The sequence below is a fragment of the Neomonachus schauinslandi genome, chromosome 11, assembly GCF_002201575.2.
Source record: "Neomonachus schauinslandi chromosome 11, ASM220157v2, whole genome shotgun sequence".
NCBI lineage: Eukaryota > Metazoa > Chordata > Mammalia > Carnivora > Phocidae > Neomonachus > Neomonachus schauinslandi.
Window position 1 is genome coordinate 57,477,222 of NC_058413.1, and position 18,708 is coordinate 57,495,929.

At 50.0% G+C, this 18,708-nt stretch overlaps 1 protein-coding gene across 1 annotated transcript; it reads left to right on the forward strand.

Annotated features, from left to right (window-relative positions):
- The first annotated feature begins 15,649 nt into the window (after positions 1–15,649).
- Positions 15,650–18,435, forward strand: LOC110593430 (thyroid hormone responsive). The gene is made up of 2 exons (XM_021704697.2): positions 15,650–16,187; positions 17,635–18,435. Exon 1 carries the CDS (start codon positions 15,716–15,718, stop codon positions 16,166–16,168), a length of 453 nt encoding a protein of 150 aa, XP_021560372.1. The 5' UTR covers positions 15,650–15,715; the 3' UTR covers positions 16,169–16,187; positions 17,635–18,435.
- Positions 18,436–18,708: the final 273 nt, after the last annotated feature.

Here is an 18,708-nt window from a genome sequence, read left to right on the forward strand (position 1 = left end):
GCGAGAGAGGGAACACAAGCAGGGGGAGTGGGAGAGGGAGAAGCAGGCCTCCCGCTGAGCAGGGAGCCCGACGCGGGGCTCGATCCCAGGACCCTGGGATCATGACCTGAGCCGAAGGCAGACGCTTAACGACTGAGCCACCCAGGCACCCCTGTCACTTACATTCTTAAGAGGCCCAGGGGGTAGGAATCCTGTGCTGTATCTCTGCCATTTGTTTCTCCAGATTTACCTCATCCTTCCCTGCTCTGCACTCTGGAGGCTGATCTTCAGGGATCACATACACAGGCTCCCTGCTCTCTGGCTTCCTCCCACATTAGTCCCACGGGAAGCCTAGCGGGATATCAGAAGGTAAGGGGAGGCTGAGGTGAGAGTCCTTATTCCCTGGTCCCCTCCCGGCCCAGGGCCCGTAAGCCAGCTGCTCCTTTCATCTGAAGGTCCCACCTCCTGTCAGGTGCCCTGGCCACACAGCTGTTCTCTGGGGTTCTGGTAACTGCTCTCTCCCTCACCCTCTGCAGGCTGCCTCCTGCTAATAGCCCCAGGGATGCACCACTCCTCAGGGCTGGTGCTGCCATACCTTTATAAAGAGTGCCGTTATTCAACTCTCCTCAAATCTGCAGCTCGAGTGAGCTCTTGTGTGTCCTGCCTATGGGTGTTCTTGAGTGTGAGTGTGTGTATGCACACGTGTGTGCTCACATGCGCATGCACTGTTGCTGTGCCATCACTTGACAGTTTTTTTTTTAAGATTTTATTTATTTATTTGAGAGACAGAGAATGAGAGAGAGAGAGCACATGAGAAGGGGAAGGGTCAGAGGGCGAAGCAGACTCCCTGCCAAGCAGGGAGCCCGACGCGGGACTTGATCCAGGGACTCCAGGATCATGACCTGAGCTGAAGGCAGTTGCTTAACCAACTGAGCCACCCAGGCGCCCCATCACTTGAGAGTTAATCATGAGCTGGGACAGGAAGGGAACTGATTTTACTGGGTATCCACCATGCACCAGGCTCCACACAGGGCACCTTCTCCACACAATTGGGTTCATCCTCACAAGTCTGTGAACTAGGTATTTTTAGCCACACCTTACAGAAGACAAAACCGAGGCCCCGATTGGAAAGGGGACTCACCTAGAGTCTCACAGCTGAGTAGCAGTGGAACCAGGATTTGGAATCCTACATAGGTCTGTATCTAAACCCCGTGCCTTTTAGCCCCTCAGGTGCCACTTTCCAAAATGCCGGCTTCATTCTCATCCTGTATGTCTCAGCTTAAATGTCACCTTCCTCAAGAGGCCTTCCATGACCACTGCATTTGACCACCCAGTGGAAGTCACCACTGAGCTTCTTCTTTTTTATTAAAGACTTTATTTATTTATTTATTTATTTATTTATTTATTTATTTATTTATTTGAGAGAGTGAGAGACAGAGAAAGAGGGGGGAGGTGAGCGGAAGAGGAAGAAGGACAAGCAGACTCTGCACTGAGTGAGCAGAGCTCCATCTCACCACCCCGAGATCATGACCTGAGCTAAAATCAAAGAGTTGGTGGCTCAACCGACTGAGCCACCCAGGTGCCCTCTGAGATTCTTCTTCATAGTGCCCTGTGCTTTTCCCTTGTGACGAGTATTTGTTTGCTTATTTATTTAACGTCTGTCCAACCCGTTGGATTCTAAGCTCTGTGAGGCAGCCAGTTTCCATATCTGTCCTGTTCACCAGTCTCTTCCCGTGCCTGGCACAGTCACCTGCTACATGCTAGGTCCCAAAGGAATGTTTGCTAAATAAAAAAGTGGCAAAGGAAAGGAACAAACGTTTATTATGCGCTTGCCCAATGCAATTATGGACGATCTCATTTTCTCTTCACAACAATCTTAGGAGGTACATGTTATTGTCCCATTTCACTGATGACGAACCTGAGGTCAGAGAGGGAGTGCGACTTTCCCAAAGTCATGAAGCTTAGAGCCAGGGTTCCAACGCAGGTCTCCCTGATGTCACAGCTGTGCTTTTTCCAGGGTGCCCCTCTGTGCCCTACTCAGGTGCTCACAATGGGCAAAGAGGAGGAGGGACTGACCAGCGGAACTCGCATGAATCATTCCTGGACAAACAGAAACTTCAGGGAGCAAATAGTGTCTGCTTTGGCCACTCCCCTGGGACCAGCCACTCCCAGACCCTCTTGGGCACATACCCTGCCAGCCCAGCCAGGAAACCATTCTCTTCCCTGTTTGCCCTCTTGTTTTCAGCCTGGCCCTATCTGGTCTGTAAGTCTCTGCAAACACCCTGTACTTTGCCTTTCTCTGTAGAGCTGCCCATGGCTAATCATCTGCTTGCCAAATTCCGAGGGCGGGTCCTGGATACCAAGTGTGTGGTGTGTCCCTGAGATCCGCATACGGGTCACCAGCTGGTGCAAACAAAGCAAGGGGCTCTCCTGCTGAGTCTGCAGGACCACACAGCAGCCGAGCCTGGGGGGAGGATCTTTTCCTTCCTTCTTCAGTTGCTCCCAGACCCTGCCCATTTCCCTCTTTACAATCATTGCCACCCAAATGAAGGGGGGGCGGGAAAGCTTCTGAGATGCGGAGTCATGTTTTTGTTGTTGTTGTCTTGAGCTGGAAATCGTTACACAGGTGTGTTTACTTTTTGTGAAAATTACTTGGGTGCATTCCTCTGTGGACAAATTATACGTCAATAAAAAGTTTATTTAAAAAAAAATCATTGGGCACCTGGGTGGCTCAGTTGGTTAAGCGACTGCCTTCGGCTCGGGTCATGATCCTGGAGTCCCAGGATCGAGTCCCGCGTCGGGCTCCCTGCTCGGTGGGGGGTCTGCTTCTCCCTCTGACCCTCCTCCCTCTCATGCTCTCTGTCTCTCATTCTCTCTCTCTCAAATAAATAAATAAAATATTTTAAAAAAATAAATAAATAAAAATAAAAATAAAAATAAAATAAAAATAAATCATTGCTACACACTCCTGCCCCAGGGTTCCCCAATACTCCCTCAATATTCCCTCAAACCCATCCAGAGACCCTTCTCATCTAAGAGTTTCTGACAGAAGCCTGCCCAGCAGAGACAGGGTAACACGAAGGAAGCAATATGGGCAGTGGCCCAAGTCCTGGGACCTCCTGGGACCTCCTGAGTCCTCGGGTCCCTGCTCCTCGTGGACAGCCCCCACAACCCCGCCCTGACATCTGGTGAAGCCCTGAAGGCTTCCCTCTGGTACAGGCTGAGTGAGAGCTTGGGTACCCTCCCTACTCCTCCCCGGATCGCTTTTCTAGGGCATGCTAGCAGCCTCTAGCCCAGATACTACATGGGAGCTAGCGTACTGCCGCCTACTGTCACTGAGAAGAGCAGCTCCCATGCCTTGTACTCAGGACCTCTGCCCTTAGGTTCTTGGAGAGGAATGATCTGCGTCCCATCCAGCTCCCCATTCACTGGCTGCCTGCCCTAGTGTGGGGGCCCCCTGCTTCTCACACAGCCCCAGCACACCTTAACCCAGAGGAAGGGGGCTGCTGTGCACACCTAGTAGGTGGTGGGAACAGAACTCCTGCAGCTTACCCCAGCAGGAGTGTCAGACTGTGCTTCTGGTGACAAGCTCCAGCTCCTTGAACAACCAGGGAACTTCTTAGAAGGCTGTGAATGTCCTCTGAGTTGGGGCAGAGGTCATGCCGCCCCCATTACACACATCCACTAATAAGATTTGAAGCATACCATTTTAAAGATTGGTTTGAACATGAATGCCTTTTTTTTTCCATCTAGGATCGTGAGGCTATCCCCCATAGCATTAAGGGCTCTGCAGAACCCCTTCTGTAACGACCACACGGTTTGTGCTGTATGTATGTATCATAAATCTATCAGGCCACATTTCCTTTCTTCCTTCTTTCTTTTTTCTCCTTTACTATAAATAGCACTGCAAGAAGCATCCTTTACATGTAAGGCACTGTGCAAGGAATATGCACTTTTTTGAGGATCTTACTCCTCATTGCCAAATGACGAGGAAGGCTGTGCCCACCATCCAGGCGCACGCGGTGTGGTTGCCTCAGAATATGTTTTTGCCCCAAGGTCAGAGTCGACCCCGCAGACCCCGCAGCGGGCTACAAGAGCTGAACACAGGAGCTGCTTTGCAGGCAGGGCCTGACACTCAGCCAGGTCACCTCCACCGCCCGTGGCTTCCTGGGATCGGGAGCATTGATTTTTTTCTGTACTGGTCAGACACACCAGCGAAGCCATTCACCCCGCCTCCACCTCCTGCTCCATGTTCTCTTTTCTTTCTCCTGCCTCCTCCTTCTCCTCCCTTTCTCTTCCTTTTCTGTCTCTCCTTCCTTTTGTTTTCTCCTTCTCCCTCCACGTCTCCACTCTGTCTCCCCTTTGACTTGGGGCTTCTTTCTCTCTGCCTCTTTTCTCTCTGCTTCCTCTGCGGCTCTACTCTTTTCCCTCACCTTTGCATCTTCCTCCTGGAACTCAGCCTCGTCTCTCTTGTCTCTTTTCTCCTTCCCCTCAGTGGCTCTCTGTCCTCCACCCACCACTCCTGCCGTGTGAGTCATAATTTCCCCCGGGAGATAAGGCAGCCTTTTCCCTGATAGGCCTTGATCTGAAGGAGCAGTGAGTTTGCCTCCTACAAAGGGCAAAGCTAACTGATCTCAGAATGGGGAGGTGCCTCGTAAACCAGCATGACTCAGGGCTTCCAGGTTGGGAGAATCACCGTCCATCAGTCAAGCTGCCCTTAGAGGCTTTGTCATCCTGGGGGCCAGCATGCTGTGCGTGATGACTCACAAGGACAGCCTTGGCATGGTGGCAGCCATGCCAAGGGGGTGGGGAGGGGCACTGGAGTTTATGATGTTGCCCCTGGGAGGACACCCCCTCTCTGTGGGCAGGTCCAGGGCTGGATGCTGGGGACCCAGGAATGCAGCAGATTCAGGCCCCACAACCGTGTTTGTCATTGTGTGGCCTCACATCACAATCGTCAGGTAGGATATTTATAACAATTCAGGTTGCTGTGCCCTAATTCATCTTTATTAAACCAGAATATCTGGGGATGGGAATCAGGAACCTTCACACCAAAGATAATTTTGATGTAAAGGCTGGCAAGTATCTGTTAGACTTCTTTTTTTTTTTTTTTTTAAGATTTTATTTATTTATTTGACAGAGAGAGAGAGAGAACAAATAGGCAGGGAGGCAGGCAGAGGGAGAGGGAGAAGCAGGCTCCCCGCTGAGCAGGGAGCCCGATGTGGGGCTCGATCCCAGGACCCTGGTATCATGACCTGAGCCGAAGGCAGCGGCCCAACTGACTGAGCCACCCAGGTGCCCCAGTATCTGTTAGACTTCTAGATGCACACACCTTCTGTTCTAGTAGCCAACTCCTGGGACTTTCTTCTAACAAAATATTCCCACATGTATTATGCACGGGGATTTTTTTTTTTTGCAGTATTGTTTGTATTATCAAAAAATTGAGAACACCTTGAATACAATGTCCATTAGTAGAGAATGGTTAAATAAATGATGATGTCTCCTACTGTGGAATAATAATTAGAAAAGAATGCAGCATTCATAGAGACAGAAAGGTGATTAGAGGTTACCAGGGTTTGTGGGGTAGGGATTAAGGAGTTATTGCTTAAGGGGTACAGAGGTCCTGTTTGGGGTGTTGAAAAATTTTGGAGGTTGGCAATGGTTGCACAATACTGTGAATGTAATTAATGTTACTAAATTGTATACTTAAACATGGTCGAAATGGCAAATTTTATGTTTTATATATATAAATATATATACACAATAAAAAGAAAAGAGAATAAGGTAGAATCACATGCACTAACATGGAAAGATACCCAAGATAGATTGTTCAGTGAAAATGGAAATTGTGGACCAAGAAGTATAGTAAGAATTATTAAATTCTGTGTATGTGTGTGTGTGTGTGTGTGCGTGCACGTGCATGCCAGGAAAAGACAATAAGGAATCACACCACCCTCTTAAAAGTGGTTGTCACTGGAGGTCAGGATTGACAGGACAGGCAGGAAAAGGGAGACTCTTTGTCCTTTCTATGATATCAAAAAGAGGGGTGCCTGGATGGCTCAGGCGGTTAAGCAGCTGCCTTGGATTTAGGTCATGATCCCAGCGTCCTGGGATCGAGCCCCTTGTTGGACTCCCTGCTCAGCGGGGAGCCTGCTTCTCCCTCTCCCTCTGCCTGCCTCTCTGCCTTCTTGTGCCCTCTATCTATCTGTCAAATAAATCAATAAAATCTTTAAAAAAGAAAAAAAAGAAGTGGTGGGATTATGGGTAATTTTGGATTTGGGGGGTATTTTTCATACAAAAAATGGGGGCACCTGGGTGGCTCAGTCGGTTAAGTGGCTGCCTTCTGCTCAGGTCGTGATCCCGGGGTCCTGGGATCGAGTCCCGCTTTGGGCTCCCTGCTCGGCGGGGAGCCTGCTTCTCCCTCTGCCTGCCGCTCGCGCGGCTGGTATTCTCTCTGTCAAATAAATAAAATCTTAAAAAAAAATGTAAACACACTCAACAAAACAAATACCATCCTTGTCCTCAAAGAGCTCAGGATCGAGTGAGATTGAGATGATTCCAACAAAACACCATTTGTGACAAGATCTGCAGAAACACGGTGGAGGGGGCACCATCAGGGAAGTCTTCCTGGAGGAGGCAACATTTTGGCTCTGGCCTTCAAAAACCACAAGGAGTCAGCTAAGTGGAGAAGCGGAGCTAGAACTCTTCTGGGGAAAGGAAAGACAAAGGTTAGAGAGAAAGCATGAGGTTAGGGAAGTGTCTGTGACGCCCAGGAGCTGAAATGCAGCATGCCTTGAGAGGAGCAGCGGGAGAGTAAAGGTTTTCTGCGCGGGGTGGGTGGCGGGGTGACAATCGATTGACCCGAATTTGTGTTTTGGGTAGATCCTCTGATGAGGTCTTTTCTGGGCTGAGGTTAGAGACCCTGGTCTCTGGCAAAGTCTGGAAACTTGTAAGGTGTAAACAAAGTCTTTCCCAGTCACCTCAGAATTTCAGCTGAGGCCCCAAAGGCTGAAACATTGGGAGAGTTGCTGACCCTGAACAGAGAGGCTGGACCACCTGTGCAGTACCCCGAAGGAGGGAGGGCAGCGCGAAGACCGCCGCCTCACCTACTCCTGGCCACAGGGAGTAAGCTAAATCCCCCAGGAACGCGGGAGGACACTGCTTGGAGAGTTGTCGGAGCACTCAGCTCTGCCTGGCCTCCAACCCACTCTTCACCAGGGACTGGAAGAAGCTGTCCTCCCCTCGCCTCAAACCAGGAGAGGCTTCAGGAGAACTATTTTGGGAGTCTTGGCAAGGGAGGTTCTGGGGTCTGGAATCTGGTGGCAGCTGGCAAATGGAGGGGCTCCTGGCAAGGGGCTGTTTCCTGTGCAGCACGTGCAGACCCCACAGAAAGGAGCAGAATGTAGGCCTTCTGGAAAAGGACCCCGCAGAAGAGGGCTTCCATTTAGGGGTGAGGGAACCCCAGCAGAAAGAGGCTGGAGGTGTAAGGAGGAATGCTGAAGCAGAGGGGTTGTAAGCAGCCCGCAGGAGGAGGCACCTCCTTCTTTAGGGGTACTGCACTGGACAGTGCGCTGCGTCTCCAAGGAGCCCATCAAAGTGCCCCTAAGAGAAGGTGTCCGCATAAGGACCCTGCCACGCCCAAGTGACCTCCGAGGCTGTGACTTCTCCTCCCCCGCCGCCCCGGCCAACCAGAAGTTGCCCGGGGGAGGGGCGGGAGCAGCAGCGGCAGCGCCAGGCCGCCCAGCCTCCTCCCCAGCCCGCAGGTGTCCCAGCCCGAGGTTTGCTGTAACGCAGGCCTGCACTTAAGTAATCACCCATCAAGAAACGGGAAACTCAGAAAAGCTAGGGGACCTGCCGAGATTTCATCCGGGAACAGTGAAGCATGAGTCCACAGAATCCGTTCGAAAGGGCAATGGTAGGGAAAAAAGAAATCGCCTTTGTGCTTTCACCTGCTGAGTCAAGCCCCTTTAATAAATAGCTACAAAACATTAAAGACGCCTATCTTGTGAGTGGGGGTCCTGGAACGATGATAAGATTTTCCTCCCACTCTCTCCCCTATCGGCCAACCCTTTTCTATTAAAACGAGGCGGACAATTACCGCCTGGAAACTCGTGTGTTTCCGCTGGCGACGAGTCCCGGCTCGCTGGCTGGGGTTCAGGATCCCCGTCGCTCCAGGCTGCGGAGCTGAGGTCCTCGCCGGCCCCGCAGCGCCCCCTGCTGGCGGGAACCGCAGAGGCCGGCGCCCCGCCCAGCCTTCCCCGAGCCCGCAGTCTCTGCGGCGGGGCACCCCTTGGTGCGCGAAGCGGGCGGACGAAGGGTGTACTCTTGCAGCCAGGACCGGGGCCGCCTATATGATAGGGGAGGGAGCCGATCTGGTCGGAAACGTCAGGGGCGGGGGTGAGCCCGGGCAAAAGGAGGTGAGGTAGGAAGAGGGGAAGCAAGGCTTTGGAAGTTACTGCGGAGTTCAGGAGGGTGCGGGCATATTGAGGAGTCATCAGTATTTTTGCTCTTTTGTGTGTCTGGGCTTTTTGCTCAAGTTGGTACCTCTGCCTGGAAAACATTTCCCACTTTTCCTTTTTTTTTTTTTTTTTTAAAGAACTTAATATATTCAAATATATTGAGAATGAATATGAAAATATTCATGTACCCATTACTCAGCTTGAGAAATAAGACCTAATAAATATAAAGTACCCTTTCACCATCACCCCGTAGCTCCTTAAATTCATGTTTTCATTCCCATGTAAATTTTTATTTACTGTTTATGTATGTATTCATAAATATAGATGCAGGAAATCAGAAAAATTTTAATAGATATAGCCTTTCTTCTATATATACTGTATAGAATATATGCTATATATGTATACTTTCAAATATACTATAGTATAGTATAGTATAGTATATATATAGTATATAGTGCATGTACTGTGTATATAGTGAATATGTATATATGAATATATGTACAGAGAGAGGGAGAAATGTTCCCCCCCTCACCACCCTGCCTTTAAGATTGTTCTCGTCTTTGTCTGACTTGCTAACTCCACAAAGTTGTTATCCCTTCAGGAAGCTGGAAGATGGTCAAGAAGATGCAGCTGTAGTCCCTCTCATCCTACTTCAGCCAAATCAGTTACTTCTCAACCTATTTTATTCATTGGGCTTCTGTACAAAGTTTCATTTCAAGAACTAGCATGGTAGGTTAAAATAAAATGGAAAGGGTTGAGGAGTGTGGTAGGCGCAATGTCCTAATCCTGGCATCTGTGATTATGTTAGATTGCATGGCAAAGGGGAATGAAGGGTACAGATGGAATTAAGATTGCTAATCAGTGGACCTTGAGATAAGATTATCCTGGATTACCCAGGTGCGCCCCTGGTCACAGAATTTTTAAATATCATAGCCCTATTGTAAGTGATACATATAGCAGTGAAGTCCTTCCAGGGGAGTGAATAAAACACGATTAGAAATATAAATTGGAGGGGCGCCTGGGTGGCTCAGTCGGTTAAGCATCTGCCTTCAGCTCAGGTCGTGATCTCAGGGTCCCAGGATCGAGCCCCACGTTAGGCTCCCCACTCAGCAGGGAGTCTGCTTCTCCCTTTCCCTCTGCCTCTCCCCCTGCTTGTGCTCTCTCTCTCTCAAATGAAGAAATAAAATCTTTAAAAAAAAGAAAAGAAAAGAAGTATAAATTGGAGCCTCAGTTTTTTTGTCAATAAAGTAGAAGTAGGGTTGCATAATCCCTATAATACACCCAACCTTTGACCCATCCGCAAGGGAGCCCTTCTGCCTCTGCCTCTCACTCAGCGAGCCCAGAAGCCCTTAGGCTGACCCCAACCTAGTTGCATCCGTGGGAGGAAGGACTGGGCCTTCCCAGAACTGAGGGAGGGGAGTGACAGGGAGGAAGTTGGGAGTGGAGGCTGGATGGAAAGACCTGCCAGTCTCCTGGGTCTCCTCTGGTCAGCAAACAGTTTGCGGTGGATTCCCCGAACTGCAGAGATGCCTGTATTCTCAAGTAACAGAAAAGGCCCGGGCCTCTTAGGGTGACCTGAGGACTCCAGAGAAGGGACCCTGCCGCTCCCTCAAATAGCTCTCTCTTAGCTGGTCAATGGACTCTTGATGCCTCAAAATCCTCCATTCAGGAGACAGTGGGGTTTGGGGGGTTTTTTTTGGTTTTGTTTTTTGTTTTTAGCTTGAAAGAGTCTCTACTTAGTCCAACTCCTCAATTTTGCAGTTGGTAAACTGAGGCCCAGAGAGGTAGAGTGACTTGTTTAAGGTTACCCAGGGAGGTAGTTGAGTCTTTAAGGAGAATATTTTATGATCAGTAGTACTGGTTGTTCCCTCTCCCTGGGAGATAGATCCTCCAGAAACTGAGAGCATTCAGGCCTCAGCACAGGTATTTCTTCTCCCCTGGGGTAATAACTATGTTTGGAGTGAATGCTTGACTCCCTGGCCACAGACATGCCCTGGGCATCTTGTTGAAATGCAGTTTCCAGGGGCGCCTGGGTGGCTCCGTTGGTTAAGCATCTGCCTTCTGCTCAGGTCATGATCCCAGGGTCCTGGGATCGACTCCCAGCATCGGGCTCCTTGCTCCGTGGGAAGCCTGCTTCTCCCTCTGCCTGCCGCCCCCCCTGCTTGTGCTGTCTCTGGCTCTCTCTCTCTAGCAAATGAATAAATAAAATCTTTAAAAAAAAAAAAAAAGAAAGAAAGAAATGCAGTTTCCGATTCAGTAGGTCCTGGGCAGGCCCTGAGAATCTGCATTCCTGACGAGCTCTCTGGTGATTAGATGCTGCTGATCTGCAAACCACACCTGTAGTAAGTAGCAAGGCTCTAGCTTTTTTATTTTATTTTATTTTACTTTGTTTCTAGTACATGTCACAGTGGGATAGTATCATATTTATCTGTGCATATGTTCACTGTGGCTTTCTCCCTACTAGATACAAACTGCCTGAGTGAGGTGCCTTGTCTGCTTCATGCCTTGTTCTATCTCCAGGCCCAGCACAGTGCAGACACAGGAAGCCCTCAATATATGAGGTCCCCTGGGTGACAAAGGGGCCAAGTTCTGGAGGGCAGGGACCAAGATGCCCTATTTCCTCCTGCCTCCCTGTGGCATAGTGGGGAGTAGGAACGCATCAAAGGGGTTCAGTATCTGGGGGTAGAACAGCTCTTGACTCTTGCCCCCTTGTGTTTCTCAATAGGTCAGGACTGAAGTAACAGTGTGAAGAAAAACAGTCTGAGGCCCGCAGATAGCAGATGGTGCATATGTATAAAAGTCATTTTTAAAATTAGGAAACTTGTCGCAACCTCAGTCTGAGTTCATTCTCTGGCTGCCTGGACCCAGGCCCAGCCAGGGTTGCCTGGACCCTGGCAGTTCCTGAGCACTACTTGGTCATCTTACCCTTTGTACAACATTCACATGGTGTTCCTGACCTGACCCTTGGGGGCCTTGACCCCAGTGCATCTGGGGCCCGGATCAGTTTATCCAACTTGGGGAATTCAGATCCCCTGAGGGTGAGGCCACCGGCAGCTTTGTGGAGGTCATTCCAGGAAGTGCCTCGCTCAACCTCAGTTTCCCCACCTAAGAGCAGGGAAGCAAGGGAGGGGGAGAGGGGGAAGCCTGGGGAAACCCAGTAATGCTTGAGGTCTAGTCTAGCTTCTGCTACCTCTCCCACTCCCCGGTGGCCAGGACTTCCTTACTAGCAGTGGCCCAGCTGGACCAGATCATCTCCCAACTCTGGGATGTAGCGTCTGGAGAGCAAGGACCTCTGAGTCCAGTGGACCTTGCTGAAGCAGAGCCACCTATCCTGCCCCACCACACCCCCTGAAAGTAAAGACCCCATGTTCCTTCTTTCCTGCCTTCCTCCATTCCCCTACCCACTCCTAGAACTTCTCTGAGTTCGGCCTATCCCCTCAGATCCCGTCTCTCTGTCCACGAATCTGAGAGCTGGGCAACCACTAATTCAGCAACATTTCATCCGGGGCCTTCCATCTGCCAGGTAGACCTGAAGGCAGTCTCCGTTTGTAGCCTGCTGGCCGGACAACGCCGGCCCCCATCCTCTCCCTCTTCCCCAGGACTCCTGTATGCTCTGCACTTGTTCACTCACATGGCTCCTTTGTTCTCCCAATTACCAATTTGCTCATTTTCTCCAGTTTTCACTAACACCCACCCATCCACTCACTCACTCACGTCCGTCACACTCACTCGTAGAATCCATCTGGGAATGGACTGGCCCGAGATGGGGTTAGGACATGAATGCAGAGGCAGAATGACACAGAAGGCACGGCGACCGTGTGCTCAGGTGGAGGCCCCCAAAGTCTGAGCTTGAGGGGCCCTCACAAAGATCAGCCCCCTTGTTGAACAGATGGGGTGGAGGAGGCCCAGGGAGGCCTCGGTTGGCCCCGGGCCACTGGGTCAAAGATGAATAAGCTGCCACTTGCAGGGCGCTTCTGGCCTGCCCACCATGCCAGGATCAGCTCTCCCAGCCCTGTCCACATCACGCTTTCCAGTCCTGAGCCAGAGACTGGGGGCTGGGTTCAAAAGGCAGGGTCATGCCCTCAGAGACCTGGACATGGATTCAGAAGGAGTTATACAACAGGGCTGACAGGACCTTCCCTTCAGAGAGCTCCCAACCCTTCCCTTTACAGCCATGGACACCGGAGCCCAGGGAGTCTACTTGTAAGAGGGCCTGGCGGCAGCCCCAAACCCAAACCACAGGGTCCAGCCTCGTGGTCTTTGGCTGTACCCACTGCTCAGTCATCCTGGATGTCTGAATACAAAGGAAGCCCCACTTTCCTGAGGAGAAAACATTTTAAGAATATTTTTCCTGGGCACCTGGGTGGCTCAGTTGGTTAAGCAACTGCCTTCGGCTCAGGTCATGATCCTGGAGTCCCAGGATTGAGCCCCACGTCGGGCTCTCTGCTCAGTGGGGAGCCTGCTTCTCCCTCTCCCTCTGCCTGCATCTCCCCCTGCTCGTGCTCTCTCTCTCTCAAATAAATAGAATCTTTTTTTTTTTTTAAAGAATATTTTTCCTGGGATGCCTGCGTGGCTCAATTGGTTCAGCTTCTGACTCTTGATTTCGGCTCAGGTCAGGATCTCAGGGTCATGGGATCGAGCCCCGAGCGGAGCCCCCTGTTGGGCTCTGCGCTCAGTGCAGAGTCTGCTTGTCTCTCTCCATCTGCTCCTCCCCCCACCCTGCTCGCTCTCTCTCTCTCTCTAAAAAAATAGATAAAATCTTTAAAAAAAAGAATGTTTTCCCCAATAAAGGTCAAAAACAAGCAAAAAATGTTTTAGAGCTGGAAATGAATCAATCAAATCTTTACTTAAGTAAACTGTAAAAATTAAATTGTTTCACTTTATTAATTTCGAAAACTTGCTCTTTTCTACTCATAGTTTAGGAAACAATTTTATGCAAAAGCTTCATCCCGCTGACTGGTGGAGGTAATCCTGGGGTCGTGTGTCTTGCTAAGAGTTTTGCTTCCAGTAAAGTACTGGGAGAGCAACCTGGACGATGCAGACGTTCGGGACAGGAGCATGGCACGTCCTTCCTTCCCTGAGGAGTGATTCTGGAAAAGAGGCTCCCGTTAGCACCTGCGTTTGCACGCCAGTCCTGGGGGGCCAGGTGTGGCTGCAGCCGCTTGGGCTCCCTCGCCTGCCAGAGTCCTCACTACTGCCTCCTGTTGAGCCAGGGACTCTGTTTTTCTTTTCTTTTCTTTTCTTTTTTAAAGATTTTATTTATTTATTTGACAGAGAGAGACACAGCGAGAGAGGAACACAAGCAGGGGGAGTGGGAGAGGGAGAAGCAGGCTTCCTGCAGAGCAGGGAGCCCGATGCGGGGCTCGATCCCAGGACCCTGGGATCATGACCTGAGCCGAAGGCAGCCGCCCAACCAACTGAGCCACCCAGGTGCCCCAGGGACTCTGTTTTTCAAGGCGACTGGACATTATGACCAAAGACCCTAGAATGTATGGAGAAGTGAATCTAATGGTCATTACTCAGCTCGTATCTATGGAGCATTTGCTGCTCTGGGCCCTGGGACAGGTACAAAATGAACTGAAATGTGTGTAGCAGGTCCTGGAATGGAGGAATAAAAGAGGGCTTGGGAGAGCAGAGTGAAGACAGAAGTGCCAGAAGGCAGTGCACCTTTACTGAGGTCTTGCAATATGCCAGATATCTGATAACATCAAGGGTAATCTGCACAATGACCTGTCAGTAGGATTACTACTCATCCCAACTCCTCCTTGCCTAAGAACTAACAACGTGTATTCTTAGGCAGATTACTTTACCTCCGTAGGCCTCAATTTCCTCCTGGGTAAATGGGGAACTCCTACCACACTTGTCATTGTTGGGAGGATTGAATTCTGTTTTAAGCACTTTTGTTTCGAAAAGTAGGCCCTCAATCAGTGTCATTGTGATTACACCAGAGGAGGAAGCCGAGGCTCAGACAGGATCACCAGTAGACAGGAGCTCAGACTAGGGAGGAGCTAAAGGGAGGTAGAATTCAGTTCAACATAAAGATGAACTTTCTTAGAGCTCTGGCCATAGGCATGGGAGGGAGTGGACAAGCGGACGATGGTTAGTCAGGAGGGTGCAGAGGCGGCTCCCACCCTGGGGTGGGGGTGAGGGTGGCTTAGGTGAGAGAAGATCCCCTCCCTGTGCTCTCCTCCTCCTCTCTCCCCACAGCTGGGGCAGAAGGTACGTAGCAGATCTTTCCACCCAGGTGCTGTGAGCAGGTGCCTGAACCAGAACTTGACTCTGACATTTGTTGCACAACTGGGAGCCTCTCTTTGGGCCTCAATTTTCCTTGTTACGCCGTAAATAAATATAGCCAATGCAGTGTGTGAACTGTGACAATGTGGCTGTGCAAAGGATTGTTGTCTTCCAGGACTGCAGATCAAAGGACTAGGTCAGTGGTGAAGAAACACTGTAACTTGTGGAATTACAGGTTAAAGTGGAGAGAGACCTGCATTCATCTAGGATCAGCCGGGAACCGTGCTTTGTGGTTTAGAAAGCATTTTCATGGGCTTTATCTGCTTTGATCCTCTCAACACCTCAAATTCACAGCTAAGGAAATGGATCCAGTTAACTTGTGTAACTTAGGCAGCCTCGTACATCAGTCTAGAGTACTGACTGGAGGTGGGAGAGAGGTGGGGCTGGGCTGGCATCCCAGGTCTAATGGGGCCACAGGCAAGTCACTCTAACCCAGTGTAGAGCTTGATGTGAAGTTAGGTGTTCAATAAGTGTCAGCCAGCAAACAACCAGAAAACACAGCTGGGAAGTGGCAGGATTCTGGCTCCCATGTCAGTGCTCTTTGTCCCACACTAAGCTGTTTCATGTCAAGACCCTCCTCCCCAGTTCATTTCAAAGCCAGGGAACCCTGGGTTGAAAAATTGCACCGTGTGTGAGGAGGCTGGCAGTGATGAGGCAGCCCGGTCTCAGAGAACCTGAAAGAATTCAGGGAAACGCTTCCCTCTAACTGGCAGGTCAAGCTGAGGAAGGAGGGGGCGGGCTCTTGCAGAGGCAGTCTCGGAGTGCTGAAATGACAGGGAGCTGGTGGGTCTGTCTTCGGGCAGCTGGATCACCTGATATAGACATGGGTGCCCAAGCCCTGGGATTGGCCTAAAGAAGGGTTGTGTGGCCCCACTGGCTGGGCTTTGGCATGCTGTCAAACTGCTGTCACATCCAGACATAAAAATAGTGTCGAAATAGTGCTGGGACAGTGTGCTGGGCTTAGCAGGCAAGCAGCAGCCACCATGCAGGTGCAAACCAAGCACTACCCCAAGAACTGCCTGCTGACCATCATGGATCGCTACTCGGCCGTGGTGCGCAACATGGAGCAGGTGGTGATGCTCCCCAGCTTCCTGCGGGACATGCAGCTGAATGGGCAGGGGCAGCAGGCTCAGGATGGGGCCCTCGATCTCTATAACTGCTTCACCATGCTCAAGGCCATCCGCGTGGATGTGGACTATGGGCTGCTGCCCCGAGAGGACTGGTGGTCCAAGGTGGCAGGTGTCAGAGCCCACGAGGCTGAGCATGAAGCTGCAGAGACAGAGGAGGACAAGGAGGAGAGGGTGTTGGGGCAGCTGGACCTGGAAGCTCAGTTCCATCTGCACTTTTCCAGCCTTCATCACATCCTAACCCACCTTACCCTGAAAGCTGAGGAGATGACAAGGAAATACCAGGAGATATTGGGACAGGCCATGTAGGCCTCGGACTCTAGGGAAGGTAATGGTGGCGTTGGTGTGGGTCAGAGTCCACTGAGGGACATTCCAGGGGAGATGCAACCAACCCAGTGGGAGCGGGAGAACCTGGGTCTCAGACAGGCACCCTCACTTCCGGGTATTAGGGCCATGACCTGGGAGGGCTCAAGGCCAGGCCTGTCTTACTGTCTTGACCCAGGCTTGGTAAGTAATGGCCATGAACTGCAGGGTGATAGTAGGAAAGGTGGCCCGTGAATGCATACCTGTGTGCACATGTGTGTGCTTGCACATTTGTGCATTTACTAGTAAGTATGTGAATGCTTGGTCAATAGCCCGGGTTCAAGTTCTGACTCCACCACTAAGGCCTTGGTTTCACCAGTTCACTTCTCTGGGTTTCCGTTTCTTCACTGAAGAGTAACAGTAATGGTAAAAATAACTACTGGCATTTGAATGGTTTTATAGTTTTAAAATCACTTGCATGTCAATTTTCTAATGGAACCATCATTCCCTTTTACAGATGAAAAAACTGGGGGCCTGAGAAGTGAAAGGAGTCCAAGGTTACTCAGGGAACGGCAGAGCCAACATGTGAATGAGCCCTGGGATAACTCGAATCCAGTTTCTCTATGGTAGTGGACTGCCTTAGCACCTTAGGATTCTGCAGCCTGGCTGCAGGTGGGGATTGGGGATGACAGAGTAGAGAGAAATCCCCCTCTCTGTGGGTCAACTATACTTCAGTTAAAAAACAAACAGGGGTGCCTGGGTGGCTCAGTCAGTTAAGTGTCTGCCTTCAGTTAGGGTCATGATCCCAGGGTCTTGGGAGCGAGCCCCACATCTGGACTCCCTGCTCAGCGGAGAGCCTGCTTCTCCCTCTGCCTCTGCTCTTCCCCCCTGCTCGTGCTCTTTCTGTTGGCTCTCTCTCAAATAAACAAACAAATAAATGTTTAAAACAAAGGAACTAGAACAAAAATCCAACTTGGTGGGATGCCTGGGTGGCTCAGTCAGTTAAGCATCTGCCTTCAGCTCAAGTCATGATCCCGGGATCCTGGCATCGGGCTCCTTGATCAGTGGGGAGCCTGCTTCTCCCTCTGCCTGCCGCTCTCCCTGCTTGTGCTCTCTCTGACAAATAAATAAAATCTTAAAAAAAAAAAAAAATCCAACTTGGTGTCAACTTTTGCAAAAAAAAAAGGAAGAAAGGAGAAAGAGAACAAAAGCGCACTCCTTGACCAGCCCAACTCCTTCAGAGACAAGGGCAGCAGTTCCGCGTCGTGTGTCAGCACACCGGGACCTGGTTTTCATGGAGGCGATCTGGTATAGCAGAAGTTAAAAAAACTTGGGCTCTTGTGCCGGTTCTACCACTGACCTCTGTGCGCCCCTGGACAACGTATTTCAGCTTTCCGCATTGCTGTTTCCCTGTCAGTAAACCCCTCCTCCCACTTCACTGACTTGTTTTTTTAAATTTCTGCTCTCCGCAGATCCCTTTAAGTGACAGAAGGCAGACTGTGTGGTGAGGACATGGAACAGCTCACTAGCTCTGAGGCAAACCGGAATGGCCTGGACCTGCAGCTGGAAGCAGAGGCGACTTGGTTCTCTGGGATGCTTCCCTGCCTCCCTTGGAGAGCCAGTTTGTGGACTTGGCACCAGGTCACCTTTAGGATGCTTGTTGCTATTCACGACTCCCCTCATGCCTCTCTCCAGCTGGGGTGGTGGCCAGTGGCTCATAAGGAGCTAGATGTTATCTGCCATGGTATGGCAGCACGTGGGTTTTCCGCATCTGACCCAATGAAACTCACATCCTTTCTCCCCGAAGTCATTCACCACGTGATCCTGGACGTTATTTAACCCATTGGAGCCTAAAATTCCTCATCTCTAAAATGGGATAGTATTACTGACCTCACAAGATTGTTACGGAAATTAAACAATTTTTTCTCCTACCCTCACCTTGTATTTGGTCTAGCCCTTACTTTTTACCCTCCAGAACAAAGGGATAGCAAAGTCCCTTGGGATGAATGGTTCACACTCTTATACCTGCCAAGCATGAATGAACAATATAGTTCATTTATATTTGTTGGAGTAGCAATGAAAAAATAAAATAAAAAAATAAAAACTTGTATTTATCTTTCTTAGCTTCTAATTTCTCAGGCATGATTTGAATAGACATGGAACTCACCTGATTTTGCCCAGAAACCAGTGGCTTATATTCATTTTAATTTGAAATCATGCACAGAAATAATCTTACAGATCTCCCAAAACTAACCTGATTATAAAATCTGAGCTTGGAAATAAATAAATAAATAAAAAAAATAAAATAAAATCTGAGCTTGGAAACTTTTTGGACAAACATTTGGACTCAAAAAGTCATCAAGAGTAAGTTTATTGCAGGTAGGTGGGGGTTTTTCCTTTTAATGGCACCAAGTGTAGCTGTAGACAGTGTTAGCTGCTGAGCCCACTTTCTCCAGGATGATCCAGTACAAGCAAAGTCCCCTCTGCAGTATCAGTCTTCTGTTTTCCTGGTCCTGAGCCTTCTCCTTCTAAACCACCCTCTATAC

What these genes read in the sequence shown, in the direction of transcription:
- LOC110593430 (XM_021704697.2), top strand. Translation starts at nt 15,716, where the DNA reads ATGCAGGTGCAAACCAAGCACTACCCCAAGAACTGCCTGCTGACCATC.